The 27063-nt window shown below is 42.7% G+C and overlaps 1 protein-coding gene across 4 annotated transcripts in view; it reads right to left on the reverse strand.

Annotated features, from left to right (window-relative positions):
- The window catches only part of smarcc1a (SWI/SNF related, matrix associated, actin dependent regulator of chromatin, subfamily c, member 1a), a 212655-nt gene that overhangs the window by 142645 nt on the left and 42947 nt on the right, over positions 1-27063 (reverse strand). For all 4 annotated transcript variants that reach the window (XM_063067509.1, XM_063067500.1, XM_063067505.1 and 1 more), the window contains exons 4-9: positions 19912-19993; positions 17500-17592; positions 17229-17298; positions 16956-17025; positions 14911-14986; positions 12517-12648 (exon numbers count right to left, since the gene is read on the reverse strand). In XM_063067509.1, coding sequence (XP_062923579.1) covers positions 12517-12648; positions 14911-14986; positions 16956-17025; positions 17229-17298; positions 17500-17592; positions 19912-19993 — 523 coding nt within the window. The remainder of the gene's footprint in view (positions 1-12516; positions 12649-14910; positions 14987-16955; positions 17026-17228; positions 17299-17499; positions 17593-19911; positions 19994-27063) is intronic.

Below are 27063 nucleotides of genomic sequence, written 5' to 3' on the forward strand. Positions count from 1 at the left end.
TGACTCTCCTAATGATTTATATTGCTCTTCTCATCAACACAGTAATATTGCTAACGTAAGCACCCCTAGTCTAAATGTTTGTTTTTTTTTGGAAAATAGAGAATTAACACAAGTAAAGGGAAAGATTTGGGAAAGGGATAAAAAAAAATGAAAAAATTAAGTAAATAAGTACATAGGGATTGGATAATTATGTCTGCGGGCAGGAACAAGCATGAACAAATTAGGATATAAACACCTACAATGGTTGGTATATAGGCTTGTATGCAACATTTTGGACCAGTGGAAATGGTCCAGAAGGGTTGTATGGAAACTATTATTACCATTTTTCTTAACAACTAATTTCATTACTTAGCCTAATAGGTTAGATTTACCACAGTACATAATTATCTACTTAAATGTTTATTTTCCTTTTATATCATCTCAATGTGTACTTAAGAATGCATAAATAATTGTAGTTTTATACATATAAAAAATGGAAAAGGTTATATGTGTGAAAAAAGTACATGATATTTGTGAATTCTTTATCCAAATAAAAATAAAATTTAAAAAAAAGAAAATTAGTGGTCATCTATGCATAGAGCCAAGAGACTGGGAGATCTGAAATGGATTTTTTTATACGGAAGATGGACACACAGTGAATAAAATGAGGCAAAACAGCGGTGAGGTCACAGACTATATACAGATTATAGAGGAGGAGGTGTTTGCTCTTGAGGGAAATTAGGGTGGATAAATCCCCAGGGTCTGACAATATGCTCCATCAGACCTTGTGGGAAACAGCAGAAATTGCAGGGGTCCCAGCAGAGATATTTAAAACATCCTTAGCTATGAGTGCGGTGCTGGAAGTTTGGAGGATAGCTCATGTTGTTTCATTGTTTAAGAAAGGCTCCAAGAATAAGCCAGAAAATTATAGGCCAGTGAGCCTGACATCAGAAGTGGGAAAGTTATGGGAATGTACTTTACACTTTATTGTCGCCAAACAATTGGTACTAGAACGTACAATCATCACAGCGATATTTGATTCTGCGCTTCCCACTCCCTGGATTACAAATATTAAATATTAAAAATAGTTAAAATTAGTAAATACTAAAAATTTAAATTATAAACCATAAATAGAAAATAGAAAAATGGAAAGTAAGGTTGTGCAAAAAAACCGAGAGGCAGGTCCGGATATTTGGAGGGTACGGCCCAGATCCAGGTCAGGATCCGTTCAGCAGTCTTATCACAGTTGGAAAGAAGCTGTTCCTAAATCTGGCCGAACGAGTTTTCAAGCTCCTGAACTTCTCCCAGAGGGAAGAGGGACGAAAAGTGCGTTGGCTGGGTGGCTTGTGTCCTTGATTATCCTGGCAGCACTGCTCCAACAGCGTGCGGTGCAAAGTGAGTCCAAGGACGGAAGATTGGTTTGTGTGATGTGCTGTGCTGTGTTTACGATCTTCTGCAGCTTCTTTCGGTCTTGGACAGGACAACTTCCATACCAGGTTGTGATGCACCCTAGAAGAATGCTTTCTACGTGCATCTATAAAAATTAGTGAGGGTTTTAGGCCAAATTTCTTTAGTTTTCTCAGGAAGTAAAGGTGCTGGTGAGCCTTCTTGGCAGTGAACTCTGCTTGGTTGGACCAAGTCAGGTCATTTGTGATATTGACCCCGAGGAACTTAAAGCTTTTGACCTGTTCCACTTACGCACCACCGATGTAAATTGGGTCGTGCGGTCCGCTACTCCCTCTGAAGTCAACAACCAATTTCTTCGTCTTGCTGACATTGAGGGATAGGTTATTGTCTTCGCACCATGCCACCAGGTTCTTAACTTCCTCTCTGTACTCAAACTCATTATTACCCGAGATACGGCCTACAATTGTTGTGTCATCAGCAAACTTACATATTGAGTTCGATGGAAACTTGGCTACACAATCATGGGTGTACAGTGAGTACAGCCGGGGGCTGAGTACACAGCCTTGTGGGGCACCGGTGCTCAGACTGATTGTAGGGGAGAGTCTGTCCCCTATTTTTACAGCCTGGGTCCTCTCTGTGAGGAAGTTGAAGATCCAGCTGCAGATCTGAATGCTAAGGCCCAGGTTCCAGAACTTAGGAATCAGTTTATTTGGAATGATGGTATTAAAGGCAGAGCTGTAGTCAATGAAAAGGAGCCTTATGTATGCGTCTTTATTCTCCAGGTGTTCTAAGGAGGAATGTAGGGCTAGAGAGATGACATCTGCCGTTGACCTGTTGCTCCGGTAGGTGAATTGCAAAGCGTCAAGGTTGACCGGTAGGCTGTGGTTGATGTGTGCCATAACTAATCTCTCGAAGCACTTCATAGCAATTGATGTCAGAGCCACAGGTCGATAGTCATTCAGGCATGCCACCTTGCTCTTCTTTGGCACTGGGATTATCGTTGCCTTCTTAAAACACAAGGGGATCTTAGACTGAAGCAAGGAGCAGTTGAAGATGTCAGCAAACACTCCAGCTAGCTCACTTTCACAGGTCCGGAGAACCCGTCCTGGCAGGCCATCTGGGCCCGTCGCCTTCCTTGGATTTATCTTCAGGAAGGCCCTTCTAACGTCCTCCTTGGTGACGATGAATCTCGATGCCACCAGGTCCGGTTCATCTGGAGGGAGTGGGACGCTCCTCTTCTGTTCAAATCTTGCGTAGAATACGTTAAGTTCGTCAGGAAAAGAAGCGCCACAGTTATTGATATTCCTAGCCTTTTCTTTGCGCCCAGTGATCTCATTTAGACCATGCCATAGTCTACTGGCATCCTTTTGGTTAGCCTGAGCTTCGTTGGATGCTGTGTGATTGCCCTGAGCATTCATCCAGTGGGTTGTGTGTTTAAGCTTGCTAAACTATTATTCGTCAAGTGATTGAGATATGTGGTTATAGACGCTGCAGGGGTTGAGTGGTGGTGCAAATCCATGGGGTTACCAGTAATGAATATGTGCATTGAGTAAGGTAGACATTCGTAGCTCCAATGAATTGTTAACTTGGACTTAAATACCAATGGCAGCTATCCTTTAGCCAAGTTTCAGAGATTGGCACAACTTCATATTTGCCAATCTGTAGCTGAATTTCAAGATCGTCCGTTTTATTTCTTATGCTGCGTGCATTCAAATACAACACTTTCAGTCCAGTATTTATTGCTTTCTGTTTTAACTGCACCATACCTCTATTGCCCTGTAACTCATCCCACTGGCTGTGATTATGCCTCATCTCCTGCATGTCCTTTCTATCATCTCAGTTGCATGCTATTTTTGATTTATTTCCGCTTTCCCCTTCCTCAGCTCTATCACTCCAGTTCCCATCCCCCTGTCAAATTAGTTTAAACCATCCCAAACAGCTTTATTAAACCTGCCTGCCTACTAGGATATTGGATCCTTTTGGGTTCAGGTGTAACCTGTCCTTCTTGTACAGGTTGTACCTCCCCCAGAAGAGGCCCCAGTGTTACAGGAACCTGAAGCCCTGCCCCCTACACCAGTCTCTCAGCCACACATTAATATGCCCAATCATGCTATTCTTGCACTCAGTAGCAGTGGTACAGGCAGCAATCCCGAGATTACTACCCTGGAGGACTTGCTTTTCACCTTCCTACCTAACTCCCTGAATTCTCTTCAGGACCTCCTCCCTTCTTCTACCTATGTTATTGGTACCAACATGTACCAAGACTTCCAGCTGTTCACCCTCTCCCTTCAGAATATTCTGCACCCGATCTGAAACATCCCATACCCTGGCACCTGGGAGGCAACACACTACGTGGGTATCTTTATCAGACTGACAGAACCTCCTGTCTGTTTCCCTCACTATTGAATTCCCTATGACTACCACGTTCCTCATCTTCTTCTTCTCTCCCTTCTGCACCACAGAACCAGGCTCGATGCCACAGACCCTATTGCTTTGGTTGTCTTCTGTCAGGTCACTCTAACAGTATCCAAAACTAGATAGCGATTATATAAGAACATAAGAAAAAGGAGTAGGCCATTCAGCCCATTGAGCCTGCCCCGCCATTCAATAAGATCATGGCTGATCTGTCCGCAAACTCAGCTCCATCTACCTGCCTTTTCCCCATAACCCTTAATTCCCTACTATGCAAAAATCTATTTAACTATATCTTAAATATATTTAGTGAAGAAGCCTCAACTGATTCCCTGGGCAGAGAATTCCACAGATTCACCACTCTCTGGGAAAAACAGTTTCTCCTCATCTCTGTCCTAAATCTTCTTCCCTGAATCTTGAGGCAATGCCCCCAGTTCTAGTCTCACCTACCATCGGAAACAACTTTCCTACTTCTATCTTATCTATCCCTTTCAAAATTTTGTATGTTTCCATAAGATCCCCTCTCATTCTTCTGAACTCCAGAGAGTATAGTCCCAGGCGACTCAATCTCTCCTCATAGGTTAACCCCTTCATCTCTGGAATCAACCTGGTGAACCTCCTCTGCACTGCCTCCAAAGCCAGTATATCCTTCCTCAAGTATAGAGACCAGAACTGCACACAGTACTCCGGGTGCGGCCTCACCAGTACCCCGTATAGTTGCAGCATGACCTCCCTGCTCTTAAATTCAATCTCTCTGAGGGGGATGGCCAGAGGGGTGCTCTCTACTACCTGAGCTCTTCGCATCCCTTCCCCGACAGTCACCCACTTGTCTAACTCCTGCTCACTTTCCCTTACAAGCTGTAGGTCATCGAGCCACAGCCACAACTCCAGATCCCTAACACGGTCTCCCAGAAGCAGCATCTCGGAGCACCTGGCGCAGATGTGCTCATCTGGGAGACTGGAAGATTCCCAGGGCAAAGTCCTAACCCTACCGACATGCTCTCTATTCCTCCAAAAATAAATAAAATGCAAGGGAGGAGAAAAAAAAGCAAAGTTCACCTACCTATTTATCTCGCCAAAGCCCGAATGAGCCAAAGCCCTACCGTTCTGCCCTCAGACCACTCCGTCAATGACCGCTCAGCTAGGCAGCATCTCCCTTTTATGCCTGAACCTTCCCAGCTCTCCAACTTACGACTGGTGTGCTGGTTATAGCCGAGTTCCCGCGAAGCTTTCCCCTTTTAAACTTCGCTCCCAGACCCGTGTGCTGCCTCTTCTCTCAGAGCTCTCCAACTCACGTTTGGTGGGCCAGCCATTCAGGGATGGGATCCAATTAATCCTTCCCGCTGCTGGCCCTTCGGTTCCCCAACGTTGCCACACAGTCCTCCCACTAGGTCAGGTTCTGGGTCAACACGTACCTCTTGTCCCAGAGGTAGGTGGTGGCTCTGATGGAGAATCTTAACAGGCTCATTCCCATCCTCTGGTTTCACGCTGAAAACTGGTATATTTGGCATCTGACCCTCCACTATGTAGGGAGTAGCCACCCAGCAGTTGATAGAGTAGAGGGATAGGTAAATATGGGTATAGACTAAGAACAATGATTAGATAATGATCAATTACCTTATGATATTGTCGCTGGGTAAGTCAGAAAGAAACACTACCCAACAACAGGTGACGTACTAGGCATTGTTCTCTGAATATGCTGGACAAAGGTTCAAATAAGGAATTATCTGGTCATACAAAAACATCTCAAGGTATAACTAAGTATGGGAAGGATAGCGTAGGGGATAGAATGTTCGAGAGAAAAGGGAAGGTGTCAATATAGAGAACTGATGTTGTATCCAGGCTAGCTTTGGTAGAAATTAATTATAACTAACCAATGATGATTTTACATCTAATAGTATATTAACATGTGATCGAAACTATTCTAAAAATGTCTTAACTCGCGTAATTGTAAGATTTCCTGTGGACGTAATGGTTAATGTTATAAATTGTGAAGAATTGTGATTCGGGGGAGGGTAGTGTCCGGACTGGCTCTTTGGGAGATCAGTCTGTAACTTCCCCATAGCATGCTATAAATAAAGAGTAACGCTTGAGAAAGTATTGCTTGTGTTATTGTGTTTGTGGTATCTGCACTCTCGCATCAGGTCGATCCGCCTTGACACAGTCAACCAACTTATACTTCCTAGGTAGCCCCAAATTATTTATGAGGACTTGGTCTTCAGGCATTAGTTGGGAGAACTTAACCTTTTGATTATACCTCCTCTTATTTCTTTGATTCTGCTTGGCAGCCGAGACCACAGTTCAGTTTCCTCCTCACATCAGACACACACTTCAGTTAAGTTTTCTGTTGTAGATCTTCCCCACCAGTCCCAAAACAGAGTTCAATAGGCAAACCTCGCTTCGTGACAAAACATCAGATAATACAGCGAGTACCCTGTAGCTTCATCCTGCATTCAGTTGTAGCAGTGGACCAGATGGCCACTTGTTCTTTTTACTAATCTCCAAGGTTCCGAGCATGTCTAGCAAGGTCCTATTAAACCTTTCGGGCTGGGGATCACCCTACAGGTGGTAAGGTGCAGTCCTCAACTTCGACTCCAAGCATGCTCAGTTGCTCACGTAAAAGCCTACTTTCGAAATCTCGTCCCCGATCACTATGTATCCGCCTGTGGAGCCCATAATAAATGAAATACTTCTCCCATAACACTTTAGCCGCTGTGGACGTCTTCTGGTCCTTAGTAGGGAAAGCTTGTGCATATCCGGTGCAGTGATCCATAATGACCAAGACATTCGCCATGTTGCTGCCATCTGGCCCTATTGACAGGAAACCCATACACACCAGGTCAAGTGGCCCCGCACTCTGCAAGTGGGACAATGGAGCAGCCCTTGTAGGCAGTGTCTTCCTCCGTATACATCAAATGCACGACCTGCTGTACTCTTCAACCTCCGGCTTCATCCAGGGCCAGGAGAACCGATCTCCAAACAATTCATAGGTCTTGTCAACCCCCAAATGGCCAAAATCATCTCAAAGTGACTTCAACACAATCCTCCGATACTTCTCAGACAGAACCCGCTGGGAACGCTGAGGCCAATCTGGAGTCAACGTGACCCGGTATAGAATCTGGTTCCTCAATGCCGATCTGGACCATTCTCTCGGTGGTAGAGACACTGCAGAGCATTTCATCTTGTCTGCTTGAGCCATGTCCCCTTTCGCAACCACTCACCACACCGTATCGCTGCACGGGTCATCTCGCTGAGTGGCTGCCACTTCCCCAGGACTCAATTGTGGCAACTGCTTCGTCTCCAGAGCAGTCAGGTTGCATTAAGCTTGTGAAATGGCACCATCAAAAGCTCCCAAAATGATTTATCGCTCGATCTGCCCTTGCCTTTCCTCTGCCTTCCCTGTGATGGAAAATCGGCACATGGTTTGGACTCCAGGGGCAGGAACACTCTTCCACTCTCCGTCCCTGTCCAGCTCTCCCTGTGCATGTCAGGACAACATGTCAGCATCAATGTCCCAACTCCCCAGCAGGTACTTCAGGCTGAAATCATAGGCAGACAACACCACCAATCACTGACAGCCTGTGGCATCCTATTTCGCCAAGGCCAGGATACAAGTTCATGGGTTGTTGTCCATCCCCACCTCGAACTGGCACCATATAGTCACATAGCTTATCCATCACAGTCCATTTCAGTGCCATGAACTTCAATTTTGTGCATGGGGTAGTTTTGCTCCAGCTGACAAATGGCGACAGGTCTCAACCCCGTGCCCTGATACAGAACACCACACCCCCCCACCCCCGGAAGCTATTTCTGCTGGCATCTGTATGCAATACAAACTGCAACCAGGGGTCTGCAAAAGCCAACACAAGCACTTTCATCAGCAGTTCCTTCAGCAACTGAAAAGCCTCTTCACATTTCGAATCCCACCTTGCTCCAAAAGACTCTGAAGGGCCAAGATAATCTTTACCACCCTCTCCTTTCATCCCCAAAGGAGGGTAACCACACACAAACTGATTTAAAGAGTGACTCACTTCAGAGTACTCTTTCACGAACCTCCACTAGTATCCACAGAACCCAAGGAAGCTCAGTCTAGGGCCTTGGCCTTGTGGTCACTGTGTCTATTTTAGCCGGATCCATAGCTACATGAGACTATGTGCCCTACATCGTTGACAGACACTTTGCAGAACTGGCCCTTGTCCAGGGCAAGTTTTAACTCTTCAGCTTTCACGTGGTCTAGTACCTTCAGTAGCCTCGCTTCATGTTCCTCCAAGGTGGACCTGAACACTGAGATCATCCACGCACATTCGGAGACCCCAAGCGATCATGTCCTGTGACTCTGTGCCTTTTGCCACTTGGTCCATTCTTAACTAATTCAGCTCAGCCGTTTAAATGGTTCCCCCCCACCCCACAAGTAATTTACCTGCTTCTCTACCTGAAAAATGTAGGCGGAACGTTTCTTCCTCTTCTCCTGAAACACGTTCTGAAACCCCATCATAAGCTCCACTATGCTTCCCGTTGCAGCAAAAACTTTTTCTAGCGCTTCCACATAGCCCGCAGAAGTAGCAAAAGGGTTCTATGCCTTTAAGGATCCACTGCTATTACATCAGCGCTCGTCTGAACTAAAACAAAGTCTTTGCCTACCATTTTGTTAAACCTCTGCTCCATGATTGTAACTGTTCCTAATGCCTTTCGTGGTACTTCAGTCCAAATCAACAATTCATTGGAACTATGAATGTCTACCCTACTCAATACACACACACATTCGTTACCGGTAACCCCATGGATTCACACCACCACTCAACCCTTGCAGTGTCCATAACCATGCATCTAAATCACTTTGCCAAATAATAGTTTAACAAGCATAAATACAAACCCACTGATCAATGCTCAGGGCAATCACACAGCATCCAACGAAAACAATCAGTACATACCTCCACATATGAAACCCTGTTGGTTTCCTTGGTTGTGCTAGTTTAGGGAATACATACTCTGGTCCCACCAAACCCATGAGATTGAAACCACTCTCCCACCCCAAACCGCAGTTGGTATGGATGCTGTGCAATTTGTTACCTTGTTACAACTCAGTGCCAAGAAATAACAGACAGCATGCCGCACACGATTACAGGAATTATATTTATGAATCTCAACTTAAAAGGCTAGTAATGAAAAGAAAGATAAAACAAAGAGCCCACTATATTTAAACAGTCAAATGTACACAAGTTGGAGCTCAACTCTTCCAAAAGACCAATCCTCAGTCAACTATGGCACCTTACTCCATCAAGTCACAGATCCTATGACCGGTTCTCTCCAGCATCTTCCCTCTTCATCTCCCACTGAACGAAGAATCCAGCTCACATTCCAAAACACCCATTATCTCTAACCATAATCCAAACACTACTTCTACAGAAAGACCATTATGTTAGCAGTGAAAACTTTTCCAGGGTGTTACACCACTAATAATTTTGCTATACAAAAGGCCAATTCAAGACGTAATATGCTATCGGACTTACAAAGACTGTGCCAGAAAAGTTAATTGATGTTTAGAAACATAGAAACATAGAAAATAGGTGCAGGAGTAGGCCATTCGGCCCTTCAAGCCTGCACCGCCATTTATTATGATCATGGCTGATCATCCAACTCAGAACCCAGCCTTCCCTCCATAGCCCCTGACCCCTGTAGCCACAAGGGCCATATCTAACTCCCTCTTAAACATAGCCAATGAACTGGCCTCAACAGTTTGCTGTGGCAGAGAATTCCACAGATTCACCACTCTCTGTGTGAAGAAGTTTTTCCTAATCTCGGTCCTAAAAGGCTTCCACTCTATCCTCAAACTGTGACCCCTCGTTCTGGACCTCCCCAACATCGGGAACAATCTTCCCGCATCTAGCCTGTCCAATCCCTTTAGGATCTTGTACGTTTCAATCAGATCCCCCCTCAATCTTCTAAATTCCAACCAGTACAAGCCCAGTTCACCCAGTCTTTCTTCATATGAAAGACCTGCCATCCCAGGAATCAATCTGGTGAACCTTCTCTGTACTCCCTCTATGGCAAAGATGTCTTTCCTCAGATTAGGAGACCAAAACTGCACACAATACTCCAGGTGTGGTCTCACCAAGGCCTTGTACAACTGCAGTAGTACCTCCCTGCTCCTGTACTCGAATCCTCTCGCTATAAATGCCAGCATACCATTCGCCTTTTTCACCGCCTGCTGTACCTGCATGCCCACTTTCAATGACTGGTGTATAATGACACCCAGGTCTCGTTGCACCTCCCCTTTTCCTAATCGGCCACCATTCAGATAATAATCTGTTTTCCTATTTTTGCCACCGAAGTGGATAACTTCCCATTTATCCACATTAAATTGCATCTGCCATGAGTTTGCCCACTCACCCAACCTATCCAAGTCACCCTGCATCCTCTTAGCATCCTCCTCACTGCTAATACTGCCACCCAGCTTCGTGTCATCCGCAAACTTGGAGATGCTGCATTTAATTCCCTCATCCAAGTCATTAATATATATTGTAAACAACTGGGGTCCCAGCACTGAGCCTTGCGGTACCCCACTAGTCACCGCCTGCCATTCTGAAAAGGTTCCGTTTATTCCCACTCTTTGCTTCCTGTCTGCTAACCAATTCTCCACCCACACCAATACCTTACCCCCAATACCGTGTGCTTTAAGTTTGCACACTAATCTCCTGTGTGGGACCTTGTCAAAAGCCTTTTGAAAATCCAAATATACCACATCCACTGGTTCTCCCCTATCCACTCTACTAGTTACATCCTCAAAAAATTCTATGAGATTCGTCAGACATGATTTTCCTTTCACAAATCCATGCTGACTTTGTCCGATCATTTCACCGCTTTCCAAATGTGCTGTTATCACATCCTTGATAACTGACTCCAGCAGTTTCCCACCACCGACGTTAGGCTAACCGGCCTATAATTCCCCGGTTTCTCTCTCCCTCCTTTTTTAAAAAGTGGGGTTACATTAGCCACCCTCCAATCCTCAGGAACTAGTCCAGAATCTAACGAGTTTTGAAAAATTATCACTAATGCATCCACTATTTCTTGGGCTACCTCCTTAAGCACTCTAGGATGCAGACCATCTGGCCCTGGGGATTTATCTGCCTTCAATCCCTTCAATTTACCTAACACCACTTCCCTACTAACATGTATTTCACTCAGTTCCTCCATCTCACTGGACCCTCTGTCCCTTACTATTTCTGGAAGATTATTTATGTCCTCCTTAGTGAAGACAGAACCAAAGTAATTATTCAATTGGTCTGCCATGTCCTTGCTCCCCATAATCAATTCACCTGTTTCTGTCTGCAGGGGACCTACATTTGTCTTTATCAGTCTTTTCCTTTTTACATATCTATAAAAGCTTTTACAGTCCGCTTTTATGTTCTCTGCCAGTTTTCTCTCATAATCTTTTTTCCCCTTCCTAATTAAGCCCTTTGTCCTCCTCTGCTGAACTCTGAATTTCTGCCAGTCCTCAGGTGAGCCACTTTCTCTGGCTAATTTGTATGCTACTTCTTTGGAATTGATACTATCCCTAATTTCTCTTGTCAGCCACGGGTGCACTACCTTCCTTGATTTATTCTTTTGCCAAACTGGGATGAACAATTGTTGTAGTTCATCCATGCAACCTTTAAATGCTTGCCATTGCATATCCACCGTCAATCCTTTAAGTGTCATTTGCCAGTCTATCTTAGCTAATTCACGTCTCATACCTTCAAAGTTACCCCTCTTTAAGTTCAGAACCTTTGTTTCAGAATTAACTATGTCACTCTCCATGTTAATGAAGAATTCCACCAGATTATGGTCACTCTTACCCAAGGGGCCTCTCACGACAAGATCGCTAATTAACCCTTCCTCATTGCTCAAAACCCAGTCCAGAATAGCCTGCTCTCTAGTCGGTTCCTCGACATGTTGGTTCAAAAAACCATCCCGCATACATTCCAAGAAATCCTCTTCCTCAGCACCTTTACCAATTTGGTTCACCCAGTCTACATGTAGATTGAAGTCACCCATTATAACTGCTGTTCCTTTATTGCACACATTTCTAATTTCCTGTTTAATACCATCTCCGACCTCACTACTACTGTTAGGTGGCCTGTACACAACTCCCACCAGCGTCTTCTGCCCCTTAGTGTTACGCAGCTCTACCCATATCGATTCCACATCTTCCCGGCTTATGTCCTTCCTTTCTATTGCGTTAATCTCTTTTTTAACCAGCAACGCCACCCCACCTCCCCTTCCTTCATGTCTATCCCTCCTGAATATTGAATATCCCTGAACGTTGAGCTCCCATCCCTGGTCACCCTGGAGCCATGTCTCTGTGATCCCAACTATATCATAATCATTAATAACAATCTGCACTTCCAATTCATCCACCTTATTTACTTACAATCTAACAGGTCGTATTCTGATGCATTAGGGTTAGCACCTAAACTTAACCCTAACAGCTCTTAATTAAATACTTCAAACAAAAAAAAATCCACAAATTAAAAAAGTGGGATTTGAATTCCTCGTTAAGAGTATTAGTGCACTCACAAAATCCCTGCAGTTTAACGACATAGTGCAACAGTTGAACATGTGAAAAATTCTTTTACATCTCAGGTGTAAAAGGCCACTTGCTGGAAAACATTAATCCCTTCAATTTCAATATAAAATTCTAATATTTTGATTGGAATTTCAGAAAATATGACTCCGTACCTCTTCAGTGGCTGTCCTAATTGGTATGTGTTGCCGGTAGCTGACAGGTTTTTTGTTTTCATCAACCTCATAATCCTCTTCATTCATCCACTCATTGAATACATCAGTGTCCAAGATCCATTTGGCATGGACCTAAACATGGCAACTAATTTTAAATGCTTTCAAAAACCAATGAGTTCAACAAAATATCCAAATTGATTTATAAAAACATTACATTTTCAATGGGGGAGCAGGAGGAGAAACAGAAAATAGAAGAAACATTTGTTTGCATAACCTGGCAGCTTCTCTTCTCCAACTCAGTATCCTCCCTCCCCCCCATCCCCACCTGCCATGATTCTAGTTTCATAAATGTTGTTAGTCATAGCAACAACTTCTCCAGTGAGAATTTACTCATTTCCAAAAATTTGCTTACCCTTTAATTGGATTAATCTTCACATTGCTGAATTTTCTTAGCCCAGTGCTCTGGCACCAGCTCTGATAATTCACCCACTGACTTGGTCGCACTTGTGCATTATTCAGATTGACACATCACATGTACATACATGGAAACATATAGTGAAATGTGTCATTCACATTAACAAGCACACCCAAGGATGTGTTCGGGGCAGCCCGCATACTGATCCACACATACTGATCCTAATATACTATGTCCACAAGCAACACCATCACCATAAGGCAAGAAATAACCCAGGAAATTACAGACCAGCAAGTCTTACTTCAGTGGTGGGCAAGTTGTTGGAAAAGATCCTGAGAGGCAGAATTTATGAGCATTTAGAGACGTAACCTGATTAGGATAGTCAGTACGGCTTTGCTGATGACACAAAAGTTTGGAGTCCTGTGGATAGTCTGGAGGGTTGTCAAAGGTTACAGCGGGACATTGGTAGGATGCAGAACTGGGCTGAGAAGTGGCAGATGGAGTTCAACCCAGATGTGTGAAGTGGTTCAGAATATAATATTAATGGTAAGACCATGGACTTTTTACTCTCCTCCCATCCGGTAGGCGCTACAGGAACCTCCACTCCCACACCAGCGGGCACAGGAAGAGCTTCTTCCCTGAGACTGTGATCCCACTGAACCTCACATCACAGCGCTAAGCAGTATTGCACCCGTATTGTGCTGTCTCAGTACTTCTATATTTATGTGCTGTAGCACTTACTTTTTATTCGCAGTTATTTTGTAAATAACATTATTCTTTGCATTTCTGATCAGATGCTAACTTCATTTCATTGGTTTTATATCTGTATTCAGCACAATGACAATAAATTTGAATTTAATCTAATTGAAATCTTAGCAGTGTGGAGAATCAGTAAGATCTTGGGGTCCGTCTCCATAGGACACTCAAAGCTGCTGTGCAGGTTGACAGTGAAGGCGGCATAGCAGCACGTTAAGAAGGCATATGGTGCGTTGGCTTTCAATTGTGGGATTGAGTTCAAGAGCCGTGAGATAACGTTACAGCTGTACAAGACCTTCATTAGACCCCACTTGGAGTACTGTGTTCAGTTCTGGTCCCCTCACTACAGGAAGGATGTGGATACTATAGATATGAGTGCAGAGGATGCTGCCTGGATTGCAAAGCATGCCATATCAGAATAGGTTGAGTGAATTTGGCCTTTTCTCCTCACAGCGGCAGAGGATGAGAGGTGACCTGACAGAGGTGTACAAGAAGATGAGAGGCCAATAGCCAGAGGCTTTTCCCCAGGACTGAAATGGCTAACACAAGAGGGCATAGTTTTAAGGTGCTTGGAAGTAGGTATTGGTGGGGGGGGGGGGGGGCGGAGAGAGAGAGAAGGGATGTCAAAGCAAGTTTCTCACACGGAGTGGTGGGTGCGTGGAATGCACTGCCAGTGACAGTGGTAGAGGTGGATACAATTGGGTCTTTTAAGAGACTTAGATATGGAGGTATATGGAGTTTAGTAAAATATAGGGCTATATGGTAGGGAAATTCTAGGCAGTTTCTAGAATAGTTTACATGGTCAGCACAACATTGTGGGCCAAAGGATCTGTAATGTTCTGTAGATTTCTATGTTCTATGTCTGAGCCACAACTTCCACAGACATGACAGCTTAACGTCATCTTGACCGGAACACTCTCACTAAACAAGCTACTTCTCCTTGGATATTGGTTGAATGAAGATTGGACAGATGGTCAGTGTTTGCATTTCAGACAAGCTAATCAACTAAATCTTGGAACCTGATGCTGCCTTCATCTGATGCTCAGGTACTTAAAATGGAATCAAACTGGCTCCCTCTCCCCAACTCAAGCTAAGCTGAAGTTCAGAAGATAGCTTGTGTGGAGTTTGAAGAGAGAGGGAAAGAGAAATAAAGTGCAGAAAAGATATCCTTGATTTTAATTTGAAGCACAATGCAAGCTGCTGATGGATTTACACAAACTTGCCTTCCATGGTCGTTCAGGAATTGGTGGCTCTTCAATCTCAGCATCAATTTCACCGGCTGGTATCCAAGTGTCATAGCTAGTAATTAATAAAACACAAATTAAACCTCAGATATACAGACAAACCACAGGAAATACTAAATACACAGCATATCAAGTAGCGAAAGAGAAACAGTAGCATTTCAGATCAGTAACAAGGAAACCCAGGAATATTCAAGCTTATCATACAGGTAAGAAAGGGGATATTAGTACAGAGGAGGGTTGCACAGAAAGTGATGACAGAAGCAATGGCAGTGTAAGATGAAGTATGATCATTCAACAAAGATGGGAAACAATAGTCAAGAGCATAAAAAGGAAAAATAATCTGAAATTACTGAGGGGGAAACGGTAAGCAACTGGAAATTAGCAAAAGCCAGAAAGCTTAACTATCAAAATTAGTTAAATTCAATGTCAAGTACAAAAGATGAATCAGAAAACATGACATGCTTTGAGCTTGCATTGCTCTTCAGCTGATTAGTACAGGATACCTAGAATAAGGGAAATAAAGCAGGGTTGGGTGGAGAGAGAAAGTGACCGGGAAATTTCCGCTTTAGGAAACTGAAATGAACTCAGGTGATCCGTGTTCAATCTCCCCAGTATAGAGACCACATTGAGGAAAGCCAATTACATTAGTGAAATACAAATGATTGGTTTATCATTGTCACATACTGAGAGAACACTAACCCTTCTGAACTTGAAAAAGCCAGGTTCAGAACTTGAATTAGGAATGACAAAAGAATGTGTGGGTAAGCAATAAAAATCAGAACAACACACAAAATGCTGGAGGAACCTGCAACTCAGGCTGAAACGTCAGCTGTACTCTTTTCCGAGATGCTGCCTGGCCTGCTGAATTCCCCCAGCATTTTGTGTGCGTTGCTCCAATTTCCGATATCTGCAAATTTTCTTTTGTTTGCAAAAGAATGACAACCAAGTTTAATATCACTGACATATAGTGCCTATAAAAAGTATTCACCCCCCCCCCAAGAAGCTTTCATGTTTTATTGTTTAACATTGAATTAGTGGATTTAATTTGGCTTTTTTTTGACAATGATCAACAGAAAGAGATTCTTTAGTGTCAAAGTGAAACCAGATCTCTACATAGTCATCTAAATTAATTAAAATAACTGATTGCTTAAGTATTTACCCCCTTTAATATGAAACACCAAATCATCACTACTGCAGTTCGAAGTCACATATTAGTTAAATTGAGACTATACCCTCTGCAGTTCAGAAGAATGAGAGGGGATCTTATACAAAATTTTTAAAAGGATAGATAAGATAGAAGTAGGAAAGTTGTTTCCATTGGTAGGTGAGACTAGAACTAGGGGAACAAGGTTCAGGGGAGAATATTTAGGATGGAGAAGAGGAGAAACTGTTCTTCCCAGAGAGTGGTGAATCTGTGGAAGGCAGGTAGATGGAGCTGAGTTTACGGACAGATCAGCCATGATCTTATTGAATGGTGGGGCAGGCTCGATGGGCTGGATGGCCTACTCCTGCTCCTATTTCTTATGTTCTTATTACCTCTCAACCACTAAGCGCTTGATGCAAAGGGGATAACTTCACTTGCGCTTTCATTGAACCATTCCTACAACTATGGAATCACTCCAAGGACTCTCCATCTCATGTTCCTGACATTTGTTGTTTATTATTTATTATTATTTCTTTCTTTTAGCATTTCCAGTGTGCCGTCTTCTACACTCCGGCTGAATGCCCAAGCTGATGCAGTCTTTCATTGATTCTATTATGGTTATTATTTTATCATCAATTGAGTATGCCCACAAGAAAATTAATCTCAGGGTTTATATGGTGACATATATGTACTTTGTAAATAAATTTACTTTGGACTTTGATGATGGCTGTTGACTTTTTGAGGCATCACCTTTTGAAGATGTCGATACTGGGGAGGCTAGTGCCTATGATGGAGCTGGCTGATCAAACAGCACAAGCATACAGTTCCACTAGTTCACACTCTCCACACACAGCGTTACTACATTCACAGCAGCACACACCTATCTGGGAACATTCCCCAGTGCACCAGCACCTGCTTGTCTCGTTTCATCACAGGTCTCAACCATTCGTCTGCAACAGAAAACAATGAAGGTCAGAAAAGGAAACAGACATTGAGCTCAGCAAATTTATTTCCTTTGTTCCAACAGGAACAGCAAACAATTTACTTCTGGAACATATGCACCCAAGTTCACTTATTAACTATTTCCAGTATTAATATAATCTCCAAATCTATGCCCGGGTGGGAACTCAAGTGCAATCACAATATCTCCTACCTTCATCCAGAGAACTTGGAATAGGATAAATTAAATGAGAAGCTTTTGATTTTTCTTCTGTTATTGTTCCCTAAATGTGTAAAAGTGTGCAGATATTAGCAGTGTGAACCAATTTCATACAATTCCATATGTGCATAATACAAAATACACAAGACAGCCCCTTGCCCATATTTTATACACACACTATATAGACAGATAGATAGAGAGAGTCACAATGCACAATTGAAAATGCTAACATAAAGACTATTCTTCAATTAGATAAAAAATATACCTGGTGTCTCTTAACAGTATCTTTCCATTTACTTGCAAGCTTCTGGTCAAGTTCAGGAGAGAGGTAGATCGTTGGTCTTGTCAAACAATTATTCTAAAAAAAAATTTACTCAGTGATAAAGGAACTTTTAAAAATTCTGTAGATTTCAAACAGCAAAGTTCTATAAGCACAGTATCTGCACTGCCATTTAATTATGGAGGAAATCTCCCAGAACTAAATGCAATAGGGGGTGCGTCAAGTTTCTGGCAACCTCACCTCACGCTGTCTACATGGTAGGATCAAGGTAGGTACTAGGGAAGAATACGGTCATGCATTTTAGTAAAGGAATAAGAGCGTAGGAGGCAGAGCTAAGTAGTCATGGCACCCAACAGCAACTTCTTTCCTTGCATCTTCGAAAACAGTTCTATTTCCATCTCTAATATCTCTATTTTTCCCTTTCAGGGCTCTTTTGAAGACCCTGATCTGGAGTTACACGCTGACCACGGATCTTTGCAGGAATGGGACCCGCTCTCGGGGCTCCACAATCAGCCGCTATTCGGCATGCCAGAGGCTTGGCCTAAGATTTCGGCACGGATTCAGAAGCCTGAGATCGAGGAACTAGAGACTGGCGGATCAAGGGTCGGTGTCACCACAGGAGACCTGTGTGTCGTTGAGAGAGTTGGAACATCTGCTGTGTGCCTGGGGACCTGGGATCTTGGTGAACTTTAGGCACAGAGCTCGAGAAAAGCGACGTAACAGACTTTTAACATCGTAAACCAGCAAGTTGTTTGTTATGTCTCCCTGCTCATTGGAAAATTGAGTCACCTCTTTCTCCCTTATTAGGAGAGAGAGAGCCTGCAGCATGTCAAATTATCAGGTGAATAATGTAGTCTTTGGGGTAACTAAAAGTCCGTGTCTTTGCTATTGCTTTGCTCACGCTTGAGTGCTGGTAGTGGGTGCGCTTTATTTTTGCCGGTGGGAGAAGGGGATTGTTGCTTTGCTGCTGCTTGCTGGAGGGAAAGAGTGGGGGGGACTTTGGAGTTCTAACATTTAACCGTCATTCATTCTTAGGGCACTCCTCTGTTTTCGTGGATGGCTGCGAAGAAAAAGCATTTCAGGATGTATACTGTATACATTTCTCTGACATTAAATTGCACCTTTGAACCTTTGACTATTTTCCAAATGGGGAGAAAACTAAAAACTAAATCACAGGTACAAAATTACCTCCTGCAGGATTCCCTAAAGATTAATTTGCAGGTTCAGTCAAAGATAAGGAAGGCAAATGCAATGTTAGCATTCATTTCAAGAGGACTGGAATACAAAAACAAGAATGTGATGCAGAGGCTTTATAAAGGCATTGGTCACACTGCACAGAGTATTGAGAGCATTTTGGGTCCATATTGTGAGAGGGTTCAGAGAGGTTCAGAAGAATAATCCCAGGAATGAAATGGTTAACATATGAGGAGTGTTTGATGGCTCTGATCCTGGACGTGGAGGTAAGAAAGAAAACCTCACTGAAATCTACAGAATGTTGAAAGGCCTAGATAAAGCAGATATAATAGTCTTAAGAGCCTCTTAGATAGGTACATGGAGCTTAGAAAAATAGAGGGCGATGTACAAGGGAAATTCGAGGCAGAGTCTAGAGCGGCACAACATTGTGGGCCGAAGGGCCTGTAATGGGCTGTAAATTTCCATGTGGAGAGGACGTTTCCTATAGTTGTTGAGTCTAGGACCAGAGGGCACAGTCTCAGAATAGAGGGATGTTCCTTTAGGGCAGCAATGAGGGATTTCTTTACCCAGAGGGTCGTGAATCTGTGGAATTTCTTGCCAGTCAGCTTTGGACGCCAGGTCACTGAATGTATTTAAGGCAGAGGCTGACATGTTCTTGATTCATCAGGATGTCAACGGTTCAAACATGGCCACAAAATACTGAATTCCTGAGAAAACAGATCATTTTCCTCAGTGTTGCATGTGCACGAAATCATGTGGTTTTTAAGTGTTTATCATGAGTTTACAAATACTGACTTAACGTCATGCTACCAAAGCATCTCCCATGAATAACATGAGAATAAATTGCCATCCAAATCAGTACAGAATATTCAGTCAGATGAAAATTGTACCAGAAAAATTTTAAAAACACTGCAGATGCAGCAAAGCTGAAGTAACAGAAAATATCAGAAATATTCAGCTAGTTGGGCTGTGCTTATGAGAAGAGAAACAGGAATTTATGCCCTGATGAAAGGTCACTCCACAAAATGTCATCTGTTTATTCCTCTCCATAGATGCTGGCTGACCCAAGTTTCATACGTGTTGCTTTGGGTTTCCAGCATCTGCAGAATCTCATGTTCAAGAGGTTATGTCTTAGTCAGAGACACTTCATTAGAAAAGCTGTGATTTTCCCACCATTGCAGTCTGACCTACTGACAAACATACCTGCACCAAAGTCTTTTCTATTGTCATAAACATCTCTACATTACGATCCATTCTGGATGGATTTTGCAGGTCAAACCGTCTCCTAAAAAAAAAGCAAAATGTGGCATTTATTAATCTCTGAACAGTCTGAAAAATTAAAGTTCAAATCTCAAAGCACATTATCAAAGTATGTACAAAGTATACAACCTTGAGATTCATCTTTTTGCAGGTAGCCACAAAACAAAGAAATACTATATAACCCATTTATAGAAAAACTTCTACACAAGACCATCAAACTTGCAAAAGAACAAATCGCAAACAAATAACACAGAATATTAATCAGCAAACTGCAGACTCCCCAAAAATGAGTCCACAACTAGGAGCGACCAAGGCGGGTGAAGCCAGTCCAAGAGCCAATGGCCACAACCAACAAATCAATCAGTTCAGTGACATGTCAATGGTTGCAGGCCACAGCAGCAGATCCAGTTCCATGCCAGAGCAACTCAATCAAATCGCGCAAATAGTGAAGCGTGTTCATCGCTGAGGCCATTAAACATCAAAGCACAGCCAAAAGTGAATCTGCAGTCATGAGCCGCTAGCGTGATTGAATTTTGCAGTTCAGGACCCAGGACTCCTGTACCTTCTGCCTGCAGCAGCCAAGAGGGAGATCGATCAAAAGTAGGAACATGGCATTGAAAATCCATTCATTCTCTGTTCTCGGCTCCATTTTAATCTGGCTTGATACATTAAGTGGTGTGGAGTAATGGAGCTGACCATGAACAAGTGTTCCGCCATTAGGAATAGATGCAGCGTGCACCCCCAGCAACAGCCACTGCTGCACCCCATGCCAAATCCCCCTGATCCTTTAGTCAACCAAAGAAATACATACTTAAAAGTTGAATACATCCATCACAGTTCAGAAGGAATAGGGAATCAAATTTGAATCGAATTGACTTTATTTCTTACATCTTTCACATACACAAGTAAAAATCTTTACGTTACGTCACCGTCTAAATGTGCAATCATAGTAATTTATAATAACTTATAATAAATAGAACAGTCAGTGTAACATAGAAATGCAGTCAAATCAGAGCAAATTAATCAGTCTGATGGCCTGGTGGAAGAAGCTGTCCTTGAGTCTGTTGGTCCTGGCTTTTATGCTGCGGTACCGTTTCCCAGATGGTAGCAGCTGGAATAGACTGTGGTTGGGGTGGTTCGGGTCCCCAAAGATCCTACTGGCCCTTTTTTCCATAGCTGTCTTTGTAAGTATCCTGAATTATGGCAAGTTCACAATTGTACAGATGCGCTGGGTTGCCCACACCACTCTCTGCAGAGTCCTGCGACTAAGGAAGGTACAGTTCCCATACCACACAGTGATGCAGCCAGTCAGGATGCTCTCAATTGCACCCCTGTAGAAAGTTATTAGGATCTGGGGACCTATACCAAACTTCCTGAACCATCTGAGGTGAAAGAGGCTGTGTTGTTCCTTTTTCACCACACAGTTGGAGTGTACAGACCATGTGAGGTTCTCAGTGATGTGGATGCCAAGGAACTTAAAGCTGTTTACCCTCTCAACCCCAGATCCACTGATGTCAATAGAGGTTAGCCCATCTCCATTCCTCCTGTAATCCACGACCAGCTACTTTGTTTTTGAAACATTGAGGGAGAGGTTGTTTTCTTGACACCACTGTTCCCGATGTTGGGGAAGTCCAGAACGAGGGGTCACAGTTTGAGGATAGAGGGGAAGCCTTTTGGGACCGAGATTAGGAAAAACTTCTTCACACAGAGAGTGGTGAATCTGTGGAATTCTCTGCCACAGGAAACTGTTGAGGCCAGTTCATTGGCTATGTTTAAGAGGGAGTTAGATATGGCCCTTGTGGCTACAGGGGTCAGGGGGTATGGAGGGAAGGCTGGGTTCTGAGTTGGATGATCAGCCATGATCATAATAAATGGCGGTGCAGGCTCGAAGGGCCAAATGGCCTACTCCTGCACCTATTTTCTATGTTTCTGTGTTTCCCTGTAGGTCACCTCGTTATTGTTTAAGATTAGGCCAATCAATGTAGTGTTGTCAGCAAATTTAATTAGCAGATTAGAGCTGTGGGTGACGATGCAGTCATGGGTATACAGGGAGTAAAGGAGGGGACTTAGTACAGTCTTGAGGGGCTTCCGTGTTGCGAGTCAGAGGTGTGGAGGTGAGGAAGATCACTCTTATCACCTGCCGGCGATCTGACAGGAAGTCCAGGATCCAGCTGCACAAGGCAGGGTGAAGGCCGAGCTTCTTGTTGAGCCTGGATGGATTTATAGTGTTGAATGATGAACTGTAGTCCGAGAACAGCATTCTGACATGAGCATTCTTCTTCTCCAGATGTACAAGGACGGTATGTAGAACAGTGGCTATTGCGTCATCTGTCGACCGGTTGTGTCAGTAGGCGAATTGTAGGGGGTCCAGTTTGGGTGGTAGCAAACTGCAGATGTAATCCTTGACCAGCCTCTCAAAGCATTTGCTTGTTGTTGAAGTAAATGCAACAGGATGCCAGTCATTCAGGCATTTTACCTTGGTCTTTTTTGGTACACGGAAAATGATGGATAATTTGAAGCAGGAGGGCACTCTACACTGGGAGAGGGAGAGATCCAGTGGTTTTGCAAACTATCCATAAGCTGTCTGCAAGATGTCGCCATTGGTCATAAACTAAGAACTCAATGGAGTGCCAATCAAATCTTCTGGTATTGAGGATACATCTATACAAATCCCTGCAGCATCCGCTGACCCAATGATCTCTGTCTCAGAGGACAACATCAGAACATCTTTCAAGAGCGTGAACTCTTGTAAGGTGTCAAGTCCTGATGGTGTACCTGCTACAAGCTGCTGTCTACTAACTACAGCTCAGCATTCAACGCAATCATACCCTCACTTCTAATCAAAAAGCTCCAAAACCTGGGCCTCTGTACCTCCCTCTGCAACCAGATCCTTGACTTCTCACCAGACCAGTCTTTGCAGATTAAAATAACACCCCCTTCTCACTGACAATCAACACAGACGTACCAAGGATATGTGCTTGGCCCAATGTTCTCTCTCCACACCCACGACAGTATGGCTCAGCACAGCTCAAATACCCATCAAAAGAAAATGATAGTAATGCAATTTCTGTCCATAATGTTTATGCCTCTCATCGTAAACACCTCTATCAGGTCACCTCTCATCCTCCGTTGCTCTAAGGAAAAAAGGCCAAGTTCACTCAACCTATTCTCATAATGCATGCTCCCCAATCCAGGCAACATCCTTGTAAATCTCCTCTGCACCCTTACTATAGTTTCTACATACTTCCTGTAGAGAGGTGACCAGAACTGAGCACAGTACTCCAAGTGGGGTCTGACCAGGGTCCTACGTAACTGTAACATTAAGCCTCGGCTCCTAAACTCAATCCCACAATTGATGAAGGCCACTGCACCATATGCTGTCTTAACCAGAGTAAACCTGCGCAGCAGCTTTGAGTATCCTGTGGACACAGGCACCAAGATCCCTCTGATCATTCACACTGCTAAGAGTCTTACCATTAATACTATATTCTGCCATATTTGACCTACCAAAATGAACCACCTCACACTTATCTGGGTTGAACTTCATCTGCCACTTCTCAGCGTAGTTTTGCATCCAATTATGTCCCACTATAACCTCTGACAGTCCTCCACACTATCCACAACACCCCTAACCTTTATGTTATCAGCAAATTTACTAACCCATCCCTCCACTTCCTCATCCAGGTCATTCATAAAAGTTATGGAGAAGGGGTCCCAGAACAGATCCCTGAGGCACACCACTGGTCACCAGCCTCCATGCAGAACATGACCAGTCCACAACCACTTTTTGCCTTCTGTGGGCAAGCCAATTCTGGAACCACAAAGTAAGGTCCCCTTGGATCCCATGCCTCCTTACTTTCTCAATAAGCCTTGAATGGGGTACCTTATCAAATGCCTTGCTGAAATCCATATACACTACATCTACTGCTCTACCTTCAATGTGTTTAGTCACATCCTCAAAAAATTCAATTAAGCTCGTAAGGCACGACTTGCCTTTGAAACAGTCATGCTGACTATTTCTAATCATATTATGCCTCTCCAAATCTTCATAAATCCTGCCTCTCATGATCTTTCCCATCAACTTACCAACCACTGAAGTAAGACTCACTGGTCTATAATTTCCTCAGCTATCTCTACTCCCTTTCTTGATTAAGGGAACAACATCTGCAACCCATTGCCAGAGGCTCAGCAATCTCCTCCCTCAGTAGCCTAGGGTGTATCTTGTCTGGTACTGGTGACTTGATGCTTTCCAAAATCACCAGTATATATCCTCTTTCTTAATGTCTATATGCTAAAGCTTTTCATTACGCTGCAAGCCCTCCTTACAATCACCAAGGCCCTTTTCCGCAGTGAATACCCAAGCAATGTATTCATGTATCTCCGCTATCTCCTCCGGTTCCATACATACTTTTCCAGTTTCTTTTTTTTTTAATTTTATTTTTATTGGATAAGGAATTCACAATTATCATGTACTTTTTTCACACATATAACCTTTTCCATTTTTTTATATGTATAAAACTACAATTATTTATACATTCTTAAGTACACATTGAGATGATATAAAAGGAAAATAAACATTTAAATAGATAATTATGTACTGTGGTAAATCTAACCTATTAGGCTAAGTAATGAAATTAGTTGTTAAGAAAAATGGTAATAATAGTTTCCATACAACCCTTCTGGACCATTTCCACTGGTCCAAAATGTTGCATACAAGCCTATATACCAACCATTGTAGGTGTTTATATCCCAATTTGTTCGTGCTTGTTCCTGCCCGCAGACATAATTATCCAATCCGTATGTACTTATTTACTTAATTTTTTCATTTTTTTTTAATTCCTTTCCCAAATCTTTCCCTTTACTTGTGTTAATTCTCTATTTTCCAAAAAAAAACAAACATTTAGACTAGGGGTGCTTACGTTAGCAATATTACTGTGTTGATGAGAAGAGCAATATAAATCATTAGGAGAGTCATCTAAAGTCTGCTCGCATTGGGGTTATATATTCAATCCATTTATTCCAGATTTGATAAAATGTTTCTTTTTGAGTTCTCAGGGAGTAAGTCAACTTTTCCATTTTAAATATTTCCAAAATAATTTCGTACCAATCTTCTAATGGAGGTGGTATTGGATTTAGCCATTTTCTATTGATTGATTTCTTACTTGCCGCTAAGAGGGCCTGCAGCAACTTTATATCTTCCTTCTGTTCAAGGAACAATACATGCCCCAAATAGAGCGTCTCAAAGTTCAGAGGTATCTGGGACCTAAGTACCTTAACTAATATTCTATGAATACCTTCCCAAAATAGACTTAATTTAGGGCAATCCCAGAAAATATGAAAATGATTTGCCTCCTTGGAGCCGCACCTTCTCCAACACATCACGTTTGTATCTTTATATTTTTCCTGATATGGGGTCTTGAAGTATCTTATAATGTTTTTCCAACAATGTTCTCTCCAAGTCAAAGAATTAGTCGAGGACCATTGAAAGCTGCAGATTTTCCCCCAAGCCTCCTCTGAAAGTACCAACCCCGCTTCTTTCTCCCACTTCTATTTAATATACGGTGTATTTACATTTTTAGCATGGGAGAGTGCATTATATAGGCGAGAAACTGATTTACTAGGTATTGAACTGCAAGCCGAATTCAGAATCTTGAAAAATTCTAATTTTACTGTTGATAGGTCTGTATATCTACAACTCTGGTTAACATAGTTTCGTATTTGAAGGTACCTAAAAAAAGTCATTATGTTCTAGGCCATGTTTGTCCTGCAGGATTTGGAAACTTTGTAATACTCTTTTATCTATAAAAGAGAGGTAGGTTGTAAGACCTTTCTTTATCCATAGCTCAAATCTTTTATCTCCTCTGTTGGGAAGGAATTCGGTATCATATGCACACCATCTAAAGAGTTTTAACATGTTATTAATTCCACATGAATTAACCACCTTCTGCCATACTTTTAATGTAAGATTTATCCAAGCGTTATTAAATTTTTCCAACTGGGCCATCAATCCTTTGTCAGCTATTGAGGCCTGAAGAGGAAAACTGTCAACTAATCCAAATTCTATTTCCTTCCATCTAGCCTTATATTCCCTATTACACCAATATAACAGAGGGGTTATCTGTGAGGCATAAAAATAATTTCTCAGGCAAGGAAGAACCATACCTCCTCCTTCCTTCCCTAACTGTAAGGTGTTATATCGAATTCTAGGTTTCCTTCCTTGCCAAATGAAGCGGGAAATCCATTTGTCCCATTCCCTGAATTGATTATCATCCACCTCCACTGGTAAAGTACGGAAAAGATATAATAACAGAGGAAGAATATTCATTTTTATAGTATTTATCCTTGAATTTAAACTTAAAAAGGGGATAAGATTCCATCTATGCATATCTGCTTTTATCTCTGAGATTAATGGCCCATAATTTACCTGTGACAGTGTTGAAAGATCCTTCGGCAGGGTTATTCCTAAATATTTTAATGATTTAGCTTCCCACTTAAGATCGTATGTATCCTGCAATTTTTTGGATGGTGTATAATTTAGGGACATAACCTGCGTTTTCTTTACATTTATTTTATAACCTGATATTTTCCCAAAGTCATCCAACAGTGTAAACAATCCTATAAATGATTTTTCTGGTTCACTCAGATAGACCAAAACATCATCTGCGAATAACGCCACTTTCTGTTCAATCCCTGCCACCTTGATACCTTTTACGATTTCGCTCTGTCTTATTAGTTGGGCAAGTGGTTCAATATATAGCGCAAAAAGGAGAGGAGAAATTGGGCATCCCTGTCTAGTGCCTCTCTCTAAAATGAAGGAGTCAGAGAGGTCCCCATTTATCTTAATTCGGGCTGTTGGGCTGTCATACAGAGTCTGAATTACTTTAATAAACCTTTCTTGAAAGCCGAATCTTCCTAACACTCTGTATAGGAATGCCCAACTAACCGAATCAAAAGCTTTCTCAGCGTCCAATCCTACTACCATTGTCTCTATCTCGTTCTTATTAACCTGTTCTAATATGTGCAGAGTTCTCCTTATGTTGTCCTGTGTTTGTCTTTGTTGAATAAATCCAGTCTGGTCTAAATGGATTAGGCCAG

The sequence above is a fragment of the Mobula hypostoma genome, chromosome 1, assembly GCF_963921235.1.
Source record: "Mobula hypostoma chromosome 1, sMobHyp1.1, whole genome shotgun sequence".
Lineage (NCBI taxonomy): Eukaryota > Metazoa > Chordata > Chondrichthyes > Myliobatiformes > Myliobatidae > Mobula > Mobula hypostoma.